Raw genomic sequence first — 20,368 nt, 5'->3', positions numbered from 1 at the left:
CCCTCTCCTTTTTTTTTTCTGCCTTCTGTGGTTTTAATTGCACATTTTATATTATTCCATTTTCTCTCCTTTCTAGAACATCAATTACATTAAAAATCTATAAGCAGTTACCCTAATATCAAAGTAAGAAAACTAGTACATTTCTTGTGTGCAATTTGTGCCTTGGGAGAGGCAGTCCATGAGCCTGCCTGGGGTGGAAGTTTTAGTGTCTGAGGGGAAGTTGTCTCCGTGCAGGATGCAGAGTCATCTCCAGCAGGCAGGTCTTAAGCTGGAGTGATGTCATCTGAGGTAATAACATCTCTAGCAATGAGTTCCTGGGCCAGGGCAATGTTGTTTGGGGTGTAGTGCTAAGATATCCTTTTTAAGCTGATACCCATTTGAATGAATGCAGGTTTTATTTTTGTGGCTCTGTGGTATTAAAATGGTGCTGAAGTACTTGTGTAATTTGAAGGCAATGTTGGGCCTGTGACTTCGATTTATAAATATCTGGTAACTCAAGGGGCTTGTGGGTGCACAGCGAGCAGAAGTGATATTGACATATGTGCAGAGCCTGACTGGCACAGCCCCAATTAGGTGTGGCTGGATCTAAAAGTGTCCAACAGTCTAAGGTTTTGCCCTATTAGGTGATGAAAAGAGTTCTGTTATAAATAGGTTTTTAATTTTATGACCTGATTTTGGTGTATGTGGTTAATAGGAAGTCAGGTTGTTTGCCATTTAAAATATTTATACCTGTGTTTAAGGCTCCATAATTTTGCTGTAGGCAGGCACCCTAATTTGGCCAGTCAGTATGGGCCTTTTGCCTCAGTTGTTGGTTTGGTTGTTGACAGGCAAGCTGGTGAAGTCTTTTGGTTGTAAGGTTTGTGTTATCCAAACTCAGTGGCATGTGGGCCTCAGCATTTGCCACGTCTGGCTGAAATAATGGCTTACTCGGAGGATTTGGGCCTCCAGATTGCAAACCAATAAAAACACTCAGACCAATGGTAATGAGATGAACAGTCAACAGAATGTTGTACAGCTGCACTTTAGAGGCTTTTGTTTTTGTTTTTCATTTGTTTGTTTTGCTGTGGTGGAAGTTTAGGCTCAAATGGGTCTCATGTCAAATTAGCAGCTGCCTGGACCAGGAGGAAATCTATGGTCAATAGACCTCAGGATGGTATGTACCTGGATCTGGTCTCCAACCCTTATGGGATGGGGCAAGATAAAATATTTACAACAGTAGGGGAGACATAATTAAAGGGACTCACATACAATGAGTCTTTATATACATGGAAGCCAGATATGAGCCCCTTTAAATATAGGGAAGGAAAAGGGAAAAATGTTTTAAAGTTTGTGTGAAGTGTGTGTCAGACAAGCATCCTTGAATTAAGAGGCATTAATAGCTTGGCCAATATAGACACCCATTTAGGGGTCCGTTTATTGGATTTGAAAAGGAATTATTTAAGGAAACCATTATGTCTCTCAATTGAACCAGCTATCTGGGACCTGTTGGGGACAATGAAAGTTATATTGAATGCCTTTTCCAGTAGAGTGGCATTGTGTCTTCTGAGAAACGAAATATGTTCCTTGGTTACTATTAATATTGCCTGTAACTATGAAGGGAATAAAGTGTGTCCTGGCAAGGGCTTCTGTTTGGTCCTAAGAACTGTTTTTGATCAAAAGCTGGGGTGCAGGAAGGAGGGATTGCTTGAGTTCAAGCAGTCTTCCAGTAAACAGAATTACTCTCTACCCTCTGAAGGTGGACTGAAGTGTCTGATGCGTCAGCTGATTGTTGTTTTCTACCTCTTAGTGGCTGTGGTTGAACAACAAGCAACCCAGGGCAATATGTGGGATGGAAACTTAGAAACGTCTTCATGGGTCAGTTAATCTTCTCCTCTGAGCTGTTCTTTACTTGCTGCTCCCTCACAATGCCGTCTTGCTCTTGGTCCATCAAGTACCAAAAACTTTTTAAAAATACTATACTTAGAGCTTCCCTGGTGGCGCAGTGGTTGAGAGTCTGCCTGCCGATGCAGGGGACACGGGCTCGTGCCCTGGTCCGGGAGGATCCCACATGCCACGGAGCAGCTGGGCCCGTGAGCCATGGCCGCTGAGCCTGCGCGTCCACAGCCTGTGCTCCGCAACGGGAGAGGCCACAGCAGTGAGAGGCCCGCGTACCGCAAAAAAACAAAAACAAAAAGAAAAAAAAAACTATTTTTAGAGCAGTTTTAGGTTCACAGCACCATTGAGAAGAAGGTGCATAGATTATCAATGTATCCCTTGCCCCTACACATGCATAACCTTCTTCGTTGTCACCATCACTCACCAGAGGGGTATGCTTATTGCAATTGATAAACGTACATTGACCCATTAAAAATCACCCAAAGTTCATAATTTGCCTTAGGGTTCAATCTTGGTGTTGTACTTTCTACGGATTTGGTCAAATAATGATATGTGTCCATCATTATGGTATCATACACAGTATTTTCACTGCCTTAAAAATCCTCTGTGCTCTCTGCCAATTAATTTCTCCCCTCCCCACCTGCAGCTGTGGATCTTTTGTCTCCATAACTTTTTTTCCAGAATGTCATATAGTTGGAGTCAAATGGTATATAGTCTCTGCAGGCTGGCTTCTCTCGCTTAGTAACATGCATTTATATTTCCTCCGTATCTTTTCATGACCTTGTAGCTCATTTCCTTTTAGTGCTGAATAATATTCTGTTGTCTGAAACATGCCACAGTTCATCTGTTCACTTGCTGAAGGACATCATGGATGCTTGCAGGTTTTGGCAGTTATGAATAAAGCTGCTATAAACATCTGTGCAGTTACTAGAAATGTTTCAAAGGAAAACAACAATACCTATTGAGGGTGTATTAGTGATCTATTGCTATGTAACTGATTGTACCAAACCTTAGCACATGAAAACAACACAGTTCTGTGGGTCAGGAATCTAGGAGCAGCTTAGTGGGTGAAAATAAGATGTCAACTAGGGCTGTAATTATCTCACGGTTCAACACAGAGGGGATTTACTCCCAAGCTCAGTCATGTGACTATTGGAAGACCTCAGAAAGAGTTTCCAAGCTCACTCATGAGGACCTCTCCCCAGGCCTGCTTCATGACATAGTAGCTACCTTCCCCCAGAGCGAATGAGGGAGAGAGACATAGAATCCAAGAAGACAGTCTTTTAATAACTTATCTTGGAAATGATGACCCATCACTTCTGCTGTATTCAGTTAATTAGAAGAAAGTCAGTAAGTCCAGCCTACACTCAATGGAGTGAGAATACACAGGATCATAAATAGCAGGAGGCAGGGATCATTGGCACCCATTTTAGAGACTGTATACTACAAAGAGAATGTAGGATTGATTATTAAAAGATTAAAAGAATCTTGTTTAAAATAATTCAAAGAAGCGATACAGTGTGGTGTTTAAACTCTGTTAGATTTTCTAAGATAGCTGGTATTGTCATTATGTAATAGTATCTTGAAATTAAACTGTAGTGTTACTCATCCATCCGTGTTTAATAATACTTACATAACTCTAGTACAATTGTGTCTACATAAGTATCTTGGATGCATTAATGAATTTTAGAAATGAGTTTTATGTTTGGTAGTGTATATATGTCCATGCCACTTTCTCACTTTGTCACAGCTTACCCTTCTCCCTCCCCATATCCTCAAGTCCATTCTCTAGTAGATCTGTGTCTTTATTCCTGTGAGAAGCAGCCACATAGCACCAGGAGATCAGCTCAGTGCTTTGTGACCACCTAGAGGGATGGGATAGGGAGGGTGGGAGGGAGGGAGACGCAAGAGGAAAGAGATATGGGAACATACGTGTATGTATAACTGATTCACTTTGTTATAAAGCAGAAACTAACACACCACTGTAAAGCAATTATACTCCAATAAAGATGTTTAAAAAAATGAGTTTTATGTACGAATTTTTGATTATAGTAAGTAACTTTTTATAACTGAATAAGATTCTTAGCTAACTATTTTTCTTTTATTTTCATTGCATTTAGTATTCAGAGGGTTTATCCTTGGAGTCATATGCTGTCAGTATTGTGCAGTTGCTTGGCCTTAACATGGGAATGAGTTATGATAATACTGAGATGTGCCATTGCTCAGGAGATGTTTGCACCATGTCACCAAAAGCTGTGTAAGATCATTTTCTTTATTAAACACACAGTATACTTAAAATTTTTTTTTTGGTTAGGGACTTTATATTTCTGTTAACCAAACTGAATTAATTGACAATTATAGAACACTATACCCTACACTAGGATGCACATTCTTTTCAAGTACAGATGGAACACACACCAAAATAGACCCAGCACTCCCCAAGGCCTCTCCATGCCTGGGGACATTCTCTTCCTCCTTCCTACCTTCCAGAGTCTGGCTTGTATTTTTCTCTGCTGGCTAGATTGAAGGTACCCTCTGGGGACAAGCCATATGAATTGTGTGATTTTAGTGATTCTATTTAAAGTTAAATGCCTTGATACTGGCATTATACAACATAAGGATGAACGGTACAATTCAAGTTAAAAATATATCTTTTTTTAATTTAGAAAGACATCAAGTCACAAATAAGTAAAACTATGTCCCACTGAGAGAGAGACTACTGAAGAAAAAGGCTTTTTTAAAAATTTTAGTATCATTGATAATACTTTCCCCCCACTTTACAAACAATTTTGAAATCAGGTAGTACAAATCCCCAAGTTTTTTCATCTTTTCCCAAATTGTTTTGGTTATTCTAGGTCCTTTGTAGTTTCATATATATTTTATTATCAAATTTCCAATTTTTATGAAAACTCCTGTTGAGAGTTTTAAAAATTGAAGTATGGTTTATTTACAACATTATGTTAGTTCCAGGTATACAGCATAGTGATTCAGTATATTTACAGATTATACTCCATTATAAGTTATTACAAGATAATGGCTGTAATTCCCTGTGCTATATATATACTGTATCCTTGTTCCTTATCTGTTTTATACATAGTAGTTTATATCTCTTAATGCCCTACTCCTAACTTGCTCCTCCCCTCCTCCCTCTCCCCTTTGGTAACCCCTTGATTGTTTTCTATATCTGTGAGTCTACTTCTGTTTTGCATATGTGTTCTTTTGTATTATTTTTTAGTTACCACATATAAGCAATACCATATGGTATTTATCTTTCTCTATTTGACTTACTTCACTTAGTATGATAGTCTCTAGATCCATCCTTGTTGCTGCAAATGGAGGAATTTCATTCATTTTTATGGCTGAATAATATTCCATACCATATCTTTTTTATTCATTTGTCTGTGGATGGGCATTTGGGCTGCTTCCATATCTTGGGTATTATAAATAGTCAATTTTGGGAGAGTTACCATCTTAACAATACTGAGTCTTTTTATTCTTGAATCTGGTATATGTCTTCATTTATTTAGGTCCTTAATTTTCCCCAGCAATGTATGGTATTTTACAGTTTACAGGTCTTGTATTTGTTTTGTTATATTTATTCTTAAACATTTTATTCTTTTTTGCTATTTTGAAAAGAACCGTTTTCTTAATTTCATTTTCAGAGTGCTCATTGCTAGTACATAGAAATATAATTTTTGTATATTGACTTTGTGTGCTGCAAACTTCCTAAACTCAACAGAAATACCAGGAGATTTTATTTGTTGATTACTTAAGATTTTCTATAAACAAGATCTTGTCCATGAATAAGAACAGTTTTATGTTTTCCTCTCCATCTATTTGTGTGTAATTCCTTTTTTTTGCTTAATTGCACTTGAAATAAATTCAGCCCAATGTGAATTGATCTGGTGAGAGTGGGTACCCTTGCCTTGTTCCCAATCTTAGCTATAGTTTTTTTCTTTTTTAATAAATGTCTTCTCTTCTAAAACAGTGTCTTTTATTCCCTGTAAATTGTGTTGTTTGATTTTTCTTCATCATTCCAATAGCTATCTGACTTATTTCATATACCTATTTCCTGATGCTCATACTTTTTGCCCCTAGCAGGCACTTGGTCTGCGTTTCACTACACACCAGTTGCCTAGAAGAGTGCTCAGTAAATGTTTCCAATAATGACCTTTTAGCTCAGTATTCTTATTATTTCATTTTGTCCTGTGATGACTGAATCTATGTTATCCCAAATATCTGTGAAGGCACAAAGTAGATAATAACTAAATTACTTCTTCTCTGTGTGAAATTGTTTCTCAGAGGAATTTTCTTTCATCATCTTTTTGAGTGTTGTATTTGTATACACTATAAAAAAATCAACTTTTTTTTTTTTTTTTTTTTTTTTTTTTTTCTTTTTGCGGTATGCGGGCCTCTCACTGTTGTGGCCTCTCCCGTTGCGGAGCACAGGCTCCGGATGCGCAGGCCCAGCGGCCATGGCTCACGGGCCCAGCCGCTCCGCGGCATATGGGATCCTCCCAGACCGGGGCACGAACCCGTATCCCCTGCATCGGCAGGCGGACTCTCAACCACTGCGCCACCAGGGAGGCCCCAAAAAATCAACTTTTGAGGTATGGTTTGTCCACAATAAAATTCATACACTTTAAACTTTAAGTGTACGAGTTTATGACTCTTGATAAATATATACAAATTACTGAACCACAGTGTCATTCAGGCTATGCAACATTTCCATTTCCACAGAAAGTTCTTTTGTGATCCTTGGCTGTCCTTTTTACCTTCCACCCTGCCCCAGTCAACAGCTGATCTGATTTCTATCACTACAGTTAGTTTTATTGGCTCTAGAACATTATGTAAATTAGATGATATGCACTCTCTTTTGAGTGTTCACTCTATAAGGCTGTAATTTCTCTGAATTATTTTAACATTTTTCTTTAATTAATTGAATATATTTATAATGATTCCTTTCAAGTATTTGTGTGCCAAATCTAACACCTGGGTCATCTCAGTGTTGCTTACTATTGACTGCTTTTTTATTGACTATGGTTTACATTTTCTTATTTCTTTGTATGATTATTATTAATAGTAGCATATTGGATATTGTTGATAGTACAATAGAAAGCCTAGATTCTCATTACCTTCCTCTGAAAAGCATTGATTCTTTTTCTACCAGGCAATTCAATTATTGGGTAATCATTTTAAATTTTATGTGCTTGGTTTTATACTTCGTTAACATGAGTCTATAGAAAACTCAAGGCATTTCCAAACCCCTCTAAAATGGCAGGCCTGAACTTCCAAACTTGGTTTCCTCTGGGGATGTTGTCAGGGCTTGAGTTTAGGCTCTAACTGTTAGGACTGATACAGAGTAGATTTTAGTATAGGGCAGAGGTCAGCCAACAATGATCTATAGGCTAAATTTGGCTGCCTGTCTGTTTTGTAAATTAATTTTATAGGCTTACTGTTTTACGTGTTCTTCATGACTGCTTTTGCACTACAGTGGCAGGGTTGAGTAGCTGCAACAGAGCATACTGCATATAAGCCTATAATATTTACTGTGTGGCCCTTCACAGAAAAGTTTGTCAGCTACTGGTCTAGGGCATAGTCTTTACTTTTTTTTTTTTTTTTTTTAGTTTCTGCTTTATAACAAAGTGAATCAGTCATACATATACATCTGTTCCCACATCCCTTCCCTCTTGCGTCTCCCTCCCTCCCACCCTCCCTATCCCACCCTATAGTCTTTACTCTTAAATTGTATTCTTTCTAGTGTTTTAGTTGGAGGCTGATATATTAGCAAACTACTAACAACTTTCTCACTCCGTCAGGACAGGCACTCCTCTTGTCCCTCCCATGGTATAAATCAAACAACAGATTCTTGTTTGAAAAATGCCTAATTGCAGAGAGCAAAAGATCTAAAATATACTTTTAAAGATAACACAGACATGTTCATATTGGTATTTACAGAAAAATACAAAAATGATAGTAAATAAATAAAAAGTATATTAAATACTGAGGCCAAAAATTTTAAATTCAGTTGTTTGGCAACTAAGAAGGTAAATAACGAGTAACACAGTTCCTATGTTTAAACAATTAATAAAGATTTTAGGATGGATAAATAATTGGTCTTCTTTAAAACAGGATGAATGGCAAAAGATTTTGGAATTTTTTTTCATTATAAGAATTTTCTTGGTGAAATTTAAAAAGTGTGTTAAAAATGTTAGTATTTTAAAAATACTTTTATATTTTTAAAAGTGTGCCTATTGTTATCCATGAGAATAATGCTCTTTAAACCTCTCTTCAAAACATCATACATTAGGAGAAATGTAGAGTTATACAGCAATAATTTTTGTCATACCCTTTTTTTTTTATATTTTAGGCTATCTGGGGGTATAAAGGATTTTAGCACTTGTAGCTTGGATGACTTTAAATATTTTGCTGCACATTCTGGCCTTGAATGTCTTCGTAAAATCCTTCCTGATGAGCCAGTTCACAAACAAAGGAAGATGTGTGGCAATGGAAAGTTGGAATTGGGTGAAGAATGTGATTGTGGCACTTTACAGGTTAGTGGAAGTTTTTTCAAAAATATTTTTTATTTCCCGTATATGTGAGTACGAGGTGGAAAAGAAGACCTTGTCTTTTAGAAGAAAATTTTTGAAAAATACCTTCTTTGGGGAAGATGGAAGCCTTTAAGTTTCCTAATATTGCCATTTTTTGAAGTGGAGAGCAAACATCCTTTAGTTAATATTTGTCTTCAAATATTGCCCTCCTAAATTCTTTAGTGTATGCATCAGCTCTAATCTTATAATTAGTGACCACAAAGAGTGTATAAGGAGTTGAAGAAATATGCCTTTAACAACAAGCAGTAACAAAAAGACAAGAACATCTAAAGACTATAGACTAGACATTTTGCAATAGCAAAATGCATCGTTTGCTATTATACGGAAAAAAAGTTTTGTATTGACAGGTTATGTTTCCCTTCAACACTGCAGTGGATGCTCCTGCCATTGCAGTAAGGGAAGATAAAGAAACACAAACACACAATGAAACTGCATTAAGGCACGAAAAAGAAACACACAGTGAGTGGAAAGGAAGATTAAAACTGTCTTTAATCAGATTCAACTTGGCCACGTGATTGGAGAATCCTAAACAATCTACCCCCAAAGTCTGCTAAAGCTAATTAATGAATGCATGTGAACCCAAATTCCATGGATTTCTATGTATAAACAATGAACAAATGGAAAATGAACTAAAATGTACAATTCCATATACATTGTTTCAAAAACATGAAATAAAGATAAATTTAACAGAATACGTGCAAGACCTGTACAATGAAAACTCACATTGCTCAGAGAAATGAAAGAAGATCGAGAGGGAGACATATCCCACTTTCGTGGATTGGAAGACACAATATTGCTAAGATGTCAGCTCTACGTCAACACTCCACACAATCCCAATCCCAACCCCACCATCGTTCTGTGGAAATTGACAAGCTGATTCTATAATATATATGGAAATGCAAAGGACCTAGAATAGACAAAGCAATTAAAAAGAACAAAGGTGGAGCACATACACTAATTTTCTGTAAATTTCAAAATTTTCTATAAAGCTGAAATAATCAATATAATGTGGTATTGGCCAAAGCATAAATATATCCCTTAATGAAACAGTATAGAGAATCCAAATATAAAATATTTATAAGATCAATTGATTCTCTGCCAATCAGAGATGTTAAGGCAGTTCAATGGGTGAAGAAAACCTTTCCAACAAAGGTATTGTATGAACTAGATATCCACATACATAAAAAGAAAACTTTGACATCTCACCATACACAAAAATTAACTTGAAATGGATCAAAGACCTAAATATAAAAGCGAAAGTCCTAAAGCTTATAGAGTAAAACACAGGAGACAGTCTTTTTGACTCTGTGATAGGCAGAACTTTCTTAGATAAGGCAAATAAGAATGAGGTTTTAAAGAAAAATATGTAAGTTGTACTTAAATTTAGAAACTTTTTCTTTTAGGCTCTGTTAAGAAAAATAAAATTATAGACTCTGAAATGGGAGAAAATATTTACAATTCATATATGTTCAAACATATATATATATATATATATATATATATATAATATATTCAAAGGCCAATTCAAAGGACTTTATTCAAATACATCAAAAGACAAGAGTTATGGTTTCTGGTCTGACATGTGAGAAGTTTAGAAGTCACCACTTAGTCCTTACAACAAGTAAAAAGCTAACCAACTTGGAAAAGAAACAGCTCTTCTTGCATCCATCAGAGATGTGAGGTCACAGAGCAAACCACTGCCCCACAAATTGGAAAAACCAACAGGTGAATGCAGAGAATCACAACTTACTAGAGTAGCAACCCACAAGCTAAAACCTTTTGGGAACCAGCATCTGGGTAGGCAAACCTGAACTGGAATTGACAAATTTCTGGAGTCTCAGTGTGTAGAACTCTGATAGTTTAAAACTCCATGGGAACCCGATCATAGGAAGGTCCCCACACTCTTACGAGTTTTACCTGCAGAAACTTGAACTGTTTGTCACAGTGAATACTGGAGAGAAGTCTAATGCTTCTGGCAGAGGGAGGGGAAAAGGAACCATTTTGAAATAGCCAGAGCATTCTATTCTTAAGAAAGTCTGCCCTTACAAATGGAGTTGTATTGAAAAAGAAAAAAAAAAACCCAAACTAGAATAACCAAACATTTGATTAAGAGAGACAGTAAGAAAAAAAGCTAACAAAGGAATATTTAAACTTTGAGTACATGAATACACGAGTCAATAGATGAAATAACGAGCCTTTTTAAAGTATAATATTGCTGCCTGTGATGAAGCTGTTCATTGAAAATACCAATTAAAAATACCAGTAAGAAAAAACACAACACCAGGAAACTCAAACTTCTAATATTGGTAAATTACAGAGTTTAAAACAAACTTGCTACTGAAGACTGGAAAAGTTGATTGATGGCACTGAATCTTGTAAAATATGAGGACGTATGGGGCCAGCATCCCAGTGAAATCTGGACAGACCAGACTGGCTTCTGGGACCACTTTTCTGGGGGCAGAAGTTTGGGGGTTTGCCATTTCAGACAGAGAAGCTGAGAGTCTGCATGCTGGCAGTGTGTAAATAGATTTATTATGAAAGCAAGAATATAGGAAAAATTTAGAAGAGGATGGTAGCTAACAAGAAATCTAATAACTATTTCCTCTAAGTTTTTGGCTCCACAGTAATATGTTAATATTCAAATTATATGGAATGTAGTGAAATGACACATTTCTTTTACAACCTACTGGCTGAGATGTTGATTTCAATAAGTCTCATGTAAAGAGTGGGATTACTGAAACTGGTTTTTAAGAAATGCTCATACTTCATAAATAAATTCTGTATTGCAGTTTTATTTGATTGTACCTAATCATGCATGACTGAGTAACAAAGCATTTGTTTCCAGAATTGTACACATCCAGACTGCTGTGACCCTAGAACATGTACAAAGAAAACAAATAAAATATGTGGTTCGGGGGAATGCTGCACACGAGATTGCAAGGTAGGAGGCAATCTGTATTTTATATGTTAGCATTAAATTTCTTTTTCTTAAAATATTTATTTATTTATTATTTTTGGCTGTGTTGGGTCTTTGTTGCTGCATGTGGGCTTTCTCTAGTTGCGGCGAGTGGGGGCTACTCTTCATTGTGGTGCGCAGGCTTCTCATTGCAGTGGCTTCACTTGTTGTGTAGAACGGGCTCTAGGCGCACGAGCTTCAGTAGTTGTGGCGCCCCGGCTCAGTAGTTGTGGTGCACGGGCTTAGTTGCTCCGCGACATGTGGGATCTCCCTGGACCAGGGCTCGAACCTGTGTCCCCTGCATTGGCAGGCGAATTCTTTTTTTTTTTTAAATTTATTTATCTATCTTTGGCTGCATTGGGTCTTTGTTGCTGTGTGCGGGGTTTCTCTAGTTGTGTCGAGCGGGGGCTACTCTTTGTTGCAGTGTGTGGGCTTTTCATTGTGGTGCGTTCTCTTGTTGCAGAGTACAGGCTTTAGGTGCGTGGGCTTCAATAGTTGTGGCTTGCAAGCTCTGGAGCACAGGCTCAGTAGTTGTGGCGCACGGGCTTAGTTGCTCCACAGCATGTGGGATCTTCCTGGACCAGGGCTCGAACCCGTGTCCCCTGCATTGGCAGGCGGATTCCTAACCACTGTGCCACCAGGGAAGTCCCATCATTAAATTTCTTGAAATACTTGTTCCAAGGAGATGGAAGACATGTCACTACTCTATGCAGTCCTTCTCATCTTATTATATGCAAGCAGCATTGGAGCCCCTGTCATACTTCAGTCCACTCTGTAATCTATCATTTCTAGGACTCTCCTGTACATAATGCCTGATGCTTCTCTCTCCTGACTTGACTTCCCATTCCTATACCACATTACAGATCTTCCCTGTACCCGCTGGGATTTCTCTATGATCAACATTCACCTTGGGCAACCTTCTTAAGTTTTTTTTTTTTTTTGGTACACGGGCCCCTCACTGTTGTGGCCTCTCCCGTTGTGGAGCACAGGCTCCGGACGCGCAGGCTCAGCGGCCATGGCTCACGGGCCCAGCTGCTCTGCGGCACGTGGGATCCTCCCGGACCGGGGCACGAACCCGTGTCCCCTGCATCGGCAGGCAGATTCTCAACCACTGCGCCACCAGGGAAGCCCCCTTAAGTTCTTATTTTATAAGACCATACTTAACATAGGGACAGGAAGTTAGATTAGTTCTTTTTGTTGGCTAACTTCTCTTTACTGTCTTCTGGTAAAAATCCTCTCTGCCTTCACAATTCATTCAGTTACTGTTACAACCATTCAGTTCCTTTTAATGAAAAGCATTTAACGAACCCCTGAAAATTGCCCAACACCCAGCACAATCCATTGGAACCCTAAGAAGAAAGAAACAAACTCTTGAACAAAGGTAAATGGCACATATTCTTAAGATGGGAAGAAGAGCATGATTTAATCTTTAAAAAAATTTTCCCCAGGTTTATTGATATAATCAACATATAATTCTTTAGTTTAAGATGTACAGTGTAATGATTTGCTCTAAGTATGTATTGTGAAATGATGACCACAATAAAGTTAACACATCCACCACTTCACATACTGAGAACATTTAAGATTTACTATCTTAGCAACTTTTAACTATATAATAAAATAGCATTATTGTTAACTACAGTCACCATGCAGTACGTTAGATCCCCAGATTTTTTTCATTTTATAGCTGAAAATTTGTACCCTTAACCTACATCTTCCCATTTTCCTCACCTAGCACCCACTGGCAACCACCAATCTACTCTCTGCTTTGAGGAGTTTGGCTTTTTTACATTTCACATGTGAGATTATAATCTCAGTATTTCTCTTTCTGTTGTCTGACTTATTTCAATTAGCATAATGTCCTCCAGGTTCCTACATGTTGTTGCAAATGTCAAGATTTCCTTATTTTTTATGGCTGAATATTATTCCACACTACATTTCTTTTAATACATTAATCTATTGCTCGACACTTAGGTCATTTCCATATCTAGGCTATTGTGAGTAATGCTGCGATGAACATGGGGGTGCACCTGCCTCTTCAAGACACTGGTATTATATCCTTCAGATATGTATCCTGGATCAAAGTAGTTCTATTTTTAATTGAGAAACCTCCATATAGTTTCCCATAGTGACTGTAACAATTTACATTCCCTCCAATAGCGTGCCAGGGTTCCCTTTTCTCCACATCCTTGTAATTTGCTATTTGTTGCCTTTTTGACTATAGCTATTCTGACAGGTGTGAGGTGATATCTCATTGTGATTTTGATTTGCATTTCCCTGATTAGTGATGTTGAACATCTTTTCATGTGCCTGTTGGCCATCTGTGTGTCTTCTTTTGAAAGATGCCTATTCAGGCTCTCTGTCCATTTCAAAATCAAGTTGTCCATCCACATCTCTACAAATGACCCCATTTCGTTCCTTTTTATGGCTCATTAATATTCCATTGTATATATGTACCACATCTTCTTTATCCATTCGTCTGTCAATGGGCATTTAGGTTGCTCCCATGACCTGGCTATTGTAAATAGTGCCACAGTGAACATTGGGGTGCATGTGTCTTTTTGAGTTATGGTTTTTCTGGGTATATACCCAGTAGTGGGATTGCTGGGTCATATGGTAATTCCAGTTTTAGTTTTTTAAGGAACCTCTACACTGTTCTCCACAGTGGCTGTATCAATTTACATTCCCACCAACAGTGCAAGAGGATTCCCTTTTCTCCACACCCTTTCCAGCATTTATTATTTGTAGATTTTTTTGATGATGGCCATTCTGACCAGTAGAGACTGTCATACAGAGTGAAGTAAGTCAGAAAGAGAAAAACAAATATCATATATTAACGTATATATGTGGAATCTAGAAAAATGGTACAGATGAACCTATTTGCAAGGCAGAAATTGAGACACAGAAGTAGAGAAGAAACGTATGGACACCAAGGGGTGAAAAGGCGGGGTGGGATGAATTGGGAGATTGGGACTGACATATGTACACTGATATGTATAAAATAGATAACTAATGAGAACCTGCTGTATAGCACAGGGAACTCCACTTCGCTGTACAGTAGAAACTAACACAACATTGTAAAACAGCTATACCCCAATAAAAAAATTTTTTTTAATTTTAAAATAAAAACTAAATTAAAAAAAAGGGAAAAAATAAAATCAAGTTGTTTATTTTGTTTGCTTGTTTGTTTTTTTAGTATTGAGTCATATGAGTTCATTATATATTTTGGATATTAACCCCTTAACAAACATATTTACAAATATCTTCTCCCATTCAGTAGGTTGCCTTTTTGTTTTCTTGATGGTTTCCTTCATTGTGCAAAAGATTTTGTTTGAATGAGTCCCATTTCTTTATTTTTGCTTTTTATACCCTTGCCTGAGGAGACAGATCCATTAAAAATATTGCTAAATTCAAAGTCAAAGAGTGTACTGCTTACGTTTTCTTCTAGGAGTTTTATGGTTTCTGGTCTTGCATTTAGGTCTTTAATCTATTTTGAGTTTATTCTTGTATATGATGTGATATACACACATCATATACAAAAATTTCATTCTTTTAGGTGGAGGTGTCCAGTTTTCCCAACATGACTTATTAAAGAGACTGTCGTTTCACCATTGTATACCTTCTTGCCTCCTTTGTCATAGATTAATTGACCATATGTGTATGATTTATTTCTGAGCTCTCTATTCTGTTCCATTGATTTATACTTGTTTTTGTGTCAGTAGCATACTGTTTTGATTACTGTAGCTTTGTAAAATAGTCAGAAGTCAGGGAGTGTGATAACTCTAGTTCCTTTTCTCTCAAGATTGCTTTGGCTGCTAGGGGTCTTTTGTGGTTCCATACACATTTTAGAATTCTTTGTTCTAGTTCTGAGAATGTCATGAGTATTTTGCTAGGGATTGCATTCAATCTGTAGATTGCTTTGGGTAGTACAGTCATTTTAACATTAATTCTTCCAATCCATGAACATGGTATATCTGTCCATTTATTTGTATGTATTCATCAATGTCTTATAGTTTTCAGAGTATAGGTCTTTCACTTCCTTGGTTAAATTTATTCTTAGGTATTTTATTCTTTTTGATGTGATTGTAGATGAGATTGTTGTGTATGTCTTTAGCTCTGAAGTGAGTCTCTTCTAGGTAGCTTATAGATGGGTCTTGTTTTTTTTTTTATCCAGTCAGCCTTTTGATTGCAGCATTTAGTTCTTTGACATTTAAAGGGGTTATTGATAGCTATGTACTTATTGATATTTTGTTTCTTGCTTTCTGGTTGTTTCTGTAATTCTTCTCTCTTTTCTTTCATATGAAAACTTTTTTCTAAATGTTTATGAGGCATATTTATTGTTTTGTTAAGTGGTTGCTGATTTCTGCTTTAAGGATGGCATTTGGAGAAACCAGAGTCTGCCCATGTGAGCATATCCTTAGTGGGTTGAAAGTAATTTTTATAATAATTACTTAGCTCTACTTTCTTTCTTTTTTATAATTATGGTAGTCTGCTTATCTTTGAATTTCTCATATCTCCCACTCCTTTACGCACAACAAATTCAATCACCTAAATGTCTGTGCAATGCTTAAGTAGTTAACAAGAAGGCAATTTCCTCATTGCTGTTAGCAAGTTAGAAAAAATGGATGGAAACTTCAAGCCTGAAGAGAAAGAAAACTTGGGTATCATTTGTATGTAATTTTTTCATATGTTTCTTTTCTCTTCCAGATAAAACCAGTTAATACACCTTGTAGGCAACCAGTTGATGAATGTGATTTTCTAGAATTCTGTGATGGGAATAACGCACACTGTGTGCCTGACACTTATGCACGTGATGGACAGAGTTGTGATTCGGGCGACTCCTTCTGTTATAGAGGACGATGTCGGTCGTTTACCAGACAGTGCAGAAAATTAATTGGAGGAGGTAACGAACACAATTTTCTTCTTAGTTCCTAAATTCTGATGATCCAAGCTCTGTTATTTAATGCTATAAAACAAAAATGTAAGTGTAATTTTAAGATAAGTGTATCCTGTTTGTAGGCCTAATGTATATTAGTGTTAAAGGAAGTAAAATTTTCTTGATTCTGAGAAAAAACTTCTGAATTTATAAGGAGTCCATATATGCACAAGGGAGAAACCTCAAGTGGAAATGCAGCTTCTTGGAAGATTATATTGACAAAAAAATTAAGTAATAGTCAACCTAAGAAAGAAATAGAGAATTTTATTCAAGCCAGTCTGAGGATTATAACCCAGGAGATAGTCTTCCAAAAAGCTCTGAGAACTGTTCTGCCCATTAGAGGTCAAGGCACAGTTATATATGTTTTCAAGACAAAGGGTTATACATGAAAGTAACATACTGACAGTATACATAGTCCAGATCTGCATGTAGAAGACAAGTAGTGGTTCATTGTGAACCCTTACAGGATTGAGAAAGGAATGTTATTTCCTAAGGAGTCATCTTGCTGATGCCAGGAGAACATTGCTCTTTTTGTTTTGACACATAAAGCAATGTTAGTGCAAAACGAACAGTTACGTCAGGGTTTCTCCACCTCAGCACTGTGGATATCTTAGGCTGGGCATTTCTTGCTGTGAGGGGTGTGGGATCCTGTGTACTTCAGCATTTTTAGCAGCATTCATGGCCTTTTCCTTCCAGACACAATGCCTGCAGGCCTTTGTGGTTTTCACGGCTGGGGTGGAACTGATACTGGCTTCTAGAGGGTGGAAGTCCAGGTTGCTACTAAATATCCTACCATGCACAAAACAGCCCCTATAAGAAAGAATGATCTGACCCCAAATATAAGGACTTACCAGATGCCATCTCATTAATTGCTTTCTGGCTGTTTTGTAGTTCCACTGAGAGAAAATATTGGCAAATCGTACATCTGATAAGAAATTAATATCCAGAATACATAGAAAACTCCTAAAACTCAGCAACAGAAAACAAACAACCCGATTCAAAAACAGGCAAATGACGTGAATAGATATTTCTCTAAAGAAGACGTGCAGATGGCCAATAAGCATATGAAAAGAAGCTCAACATCACTAATCATTAGGGAAATGCACATCAAAACTATGAGATACCACCTCACACCCATTAGGATGGCTGCTGTCAAAAAAAACAGAACACAACAAATGTTGATGAGGATGTGGAAAAATTGCAACGGTTGTGCACTGTGGGTGGGAACGTAAAATGGCATCACCACTATTCTGTGTATGGCGATTCCTCAGATTATTAAAAATAGAATTACCATATGACCCAGCAAGTCCTCTTCTGGGTATACCCAAAAGAATTGAAGGCAGTGTCTGGAAGAGATATTTATGCACTCATGTTCATAGCAGCATTATTCACAATAGCTAAAACTTGGAAGCAACCCAAATGTCCATCAATGGATGAATGGATAAAGCAAACTGTGGTGTATATAAACAATGGAATCTTATTTAGCCTTAAAAAGGATGGAAATTTTGCAACAAAGTACAACATGGAGGAACCTTGAGGACATTATGCTAAATGAACTAAGCCAGTTACAAAAAGATAAATGCTGTATGATTCCACTGAAAGGAGGTACTTAATCATCAATATTACAGATACAGAAAGTAGAATGGTGGTAGCTGGGGCTTGGGGAGGGGAAGAATGGAGAGTTGTTATTCAATAGGTATAAAGTTTCCATTTTAGAAGATAAAAAGAGTTATGGAGATGGATGGTAGTGATGGTTGCACAACAATGTGAATGTACAATGAACCACTGAACTGAACACTTAAAAATAATTAAGATGGTAAACTTTATGTGTATTTTAACACAATAAAAATTTGTAGAAAACAAAAACCAATTTATTTGATATTTAGTACCTACCTCTTTTAAAATTTCTTTAAAATAATCCAACTCCATATTTTTTAAAGCTTCATTGCATAATTTCCTTACTCTGAAGCCCATTAGCAATTAGTGTTTTACCATTGTACCATCATATTTTGTATAGTTAGATCTAAATCTTTAATTTCTTGAAGCTTGGGAACTCTTTCCTCCCATCCTCTGTGCTTTCATGAGCATCTAAAATAGAATTCATAGGTAGTAAATATATGTGGATTTTTTTTAAGCAGGCGGACAAAAAGGAAGGATCCCTTATGCCAACACAGTGCTGATGTCACTCACTTCAGCACTTCATATATGGCAGGTCTAGTGATCATCAACTTCTTCAGCTTTTGTTTGTCTGGAGAGATTTTCTCTCTCCTTAATTTTTTAATTGAAGTATAGTTGATATACAGTAATATTATATGTTACAGGTGTACAATATAGCAATTCACACTTTTTAAGTTTATACTACTTTTATAGTTACCATAAAATATTGGCTATATTCCCCACGTTATACAATATATCCTTGTAGCTTATTTTATACCTAATTTATACCTCTTAACCTCCTACCCCTATATTGACCCTCTCCCCTTGCCTGTCCCCCTGGTAACCACTAGTTTGTTTTCTGTATCTGTGAGTCTGCTTCTTTTTTGTTATATTCACTACTTTGATATATTTTTTAGATTCCACATATAAGTGATGTCACACAGTATTTGTCTTTCTCTGACTTATTTCAGTTAACAGTGACTTCCAAGTGCATCCAAGTTATTGCAAATGGCAAAACTTCATTCTTTTTTATGTTTGAGTAGTATTCCATTGTGTGTGTGTGTGTGTGTGTGTGTATGCGTACTCGTACACCACATCTTCTTTATCCATTCATCTGTTGATGGACACTTTGGTTGCTTCGACAATTGTAAATAGTGCTTCTGTGAACATTGGGAGGCTTGTGTCTTTTTGAATTAATGTTTTTGTGGGGGGTTTTTTTGGATATATATCCAGGAGTGGAAATGCTGGGTCATATGGTAGTTCTACTTTTAGTTCTTTAGGACCTCCATACTGTTTCCCGCAGTGGCTACCACAGTGTACTTTCCCACCAATACCCTTTTCTTCACATCCTCCCCAACAGTTGTTATTCATTTTCTTTTTGATGATAGCCATTCTGACCAGTGTGAGGTGATACTGTGGTTTTGATTTGCATTTCCCTCGTGATTAGCGATGTTGACCATCTTTTCATGTACTTGATGGCCATCTGCATTTCTTTTTTGGGAAAATTTCTATTCAGTTCTTCTGCCCATTTTTTAATCAGGTTGTTTGTTTGCTTTAATGTTGAGTTGTCTGAGCTTTTTATATATGTAGGATATTAACCCCTTATCTGTCATATCATTTGCAAATGTTTTCTCCCAGTCTGTAGGTTGTGTTTTCATTCTGTTTATGGTTTCCTTTGCTGTGCAAAATCTTTTAAGTTTAATTAGGTCCCATTTGTTTATGTTTGCTTTTATCTCCTTTGTTTTAGAAGATGAATCCAAAAAAAAATATTCCTGCAATTTATATCAAATAGTGTTCTGTCTATGTTTTCCTCTAGGAGTTTTTTGGTATCCAGTCTTACATGTAGGTCTTTAATCCATTTTGAGTTTATTTTTGTATCTGGTGTGAGAAAATGGTTTTTTGTGGGGTTTTTTGCGGTACGCAGGCCTCTCACTGTTGTGGCCTCTCCCGTTGCTGAGCACAGGCTCTGGACGCGCAGGCTCAGCGGCCATGGCCCACGGGCCCAGCTGCTCCACGGCATGTGGGATCTTCCTGGACCGGGGCACGAACCCACGTCCCCTGCATCGGCAGGCGGACTCTCAACCACTGTGCCACCAGGGAAGCCCAGAAAATATTTTACTCTCATTCTTTCACGGGTAGCTGTCCAGTTTTTCTAGCACCACTTGTTATTGAAGAGACTGTCTTTTCTCTGTTGTATATTTTTGTCTCCTTTATTGTAGACCATAAGTGCATGGGTTTATTTCTGGGCTTTCTATACTGTTCTGTGTGTCTGTTTTTGTGCCTTCACAATACTGGGTCTTGTTTTTGTATTTATTCCTTTTCCTTTAAGGTAAT

The 20,368-nt window shown here is 37.2% G+C and overlaps 1 protein-coding gene across 11 annotated transcripts in view; it reads left to right on the top strand.

Annotated features, from left to right (window-relative positions):
• The window catches only part of ADAM18 (ADAM metallopeptidase domain 18), a 131,217-nt gene that overhangs the window by 48,482 nt on the left and 62,367 nt on the right, over positions 1-20,368 (top strand). For 10 of the 11 annotated variants that reach the window (XM_081221043.1, XM_081221051.1, XM_081221045.1 and 7 more), the window contains 4 exons: positions 3,996-4,132; positions 8,246-8,429; positions 11,332-11,427; positions 16,150-16,345. In XM_081221043.1, the coding sequence (XP_081077169.1) occupies positions 3,996-4,132; positions 8,246-8,429; positions 11,332-11,427; positions 16,150-16,345 (613 nt within the window). The remainder of the gene's footprint in view (positions 1-3,995; positions 4,133-8,245; positions 8,430-11,331; positions 11,428-16,149; positions 16,346-20,368) is intronic. The other variant, XM_081221052.1, reaches the window with a different exon arrangement.

Source organism: Mesoplodon bidens (genome assembly GCF_964165515.1).
Source record: "Mesoplodon bidens genome assembly, chromosome: 20".
NCBI lineage: Eukaryota > Metazoa > Chordata > Mammalia > Artiodactyla > Ziphiidae > Mesoplodon > Mesoplodon bidens.
This window is presented reverse-complemented; position numbering and strand designations above follow the sequence as displayed.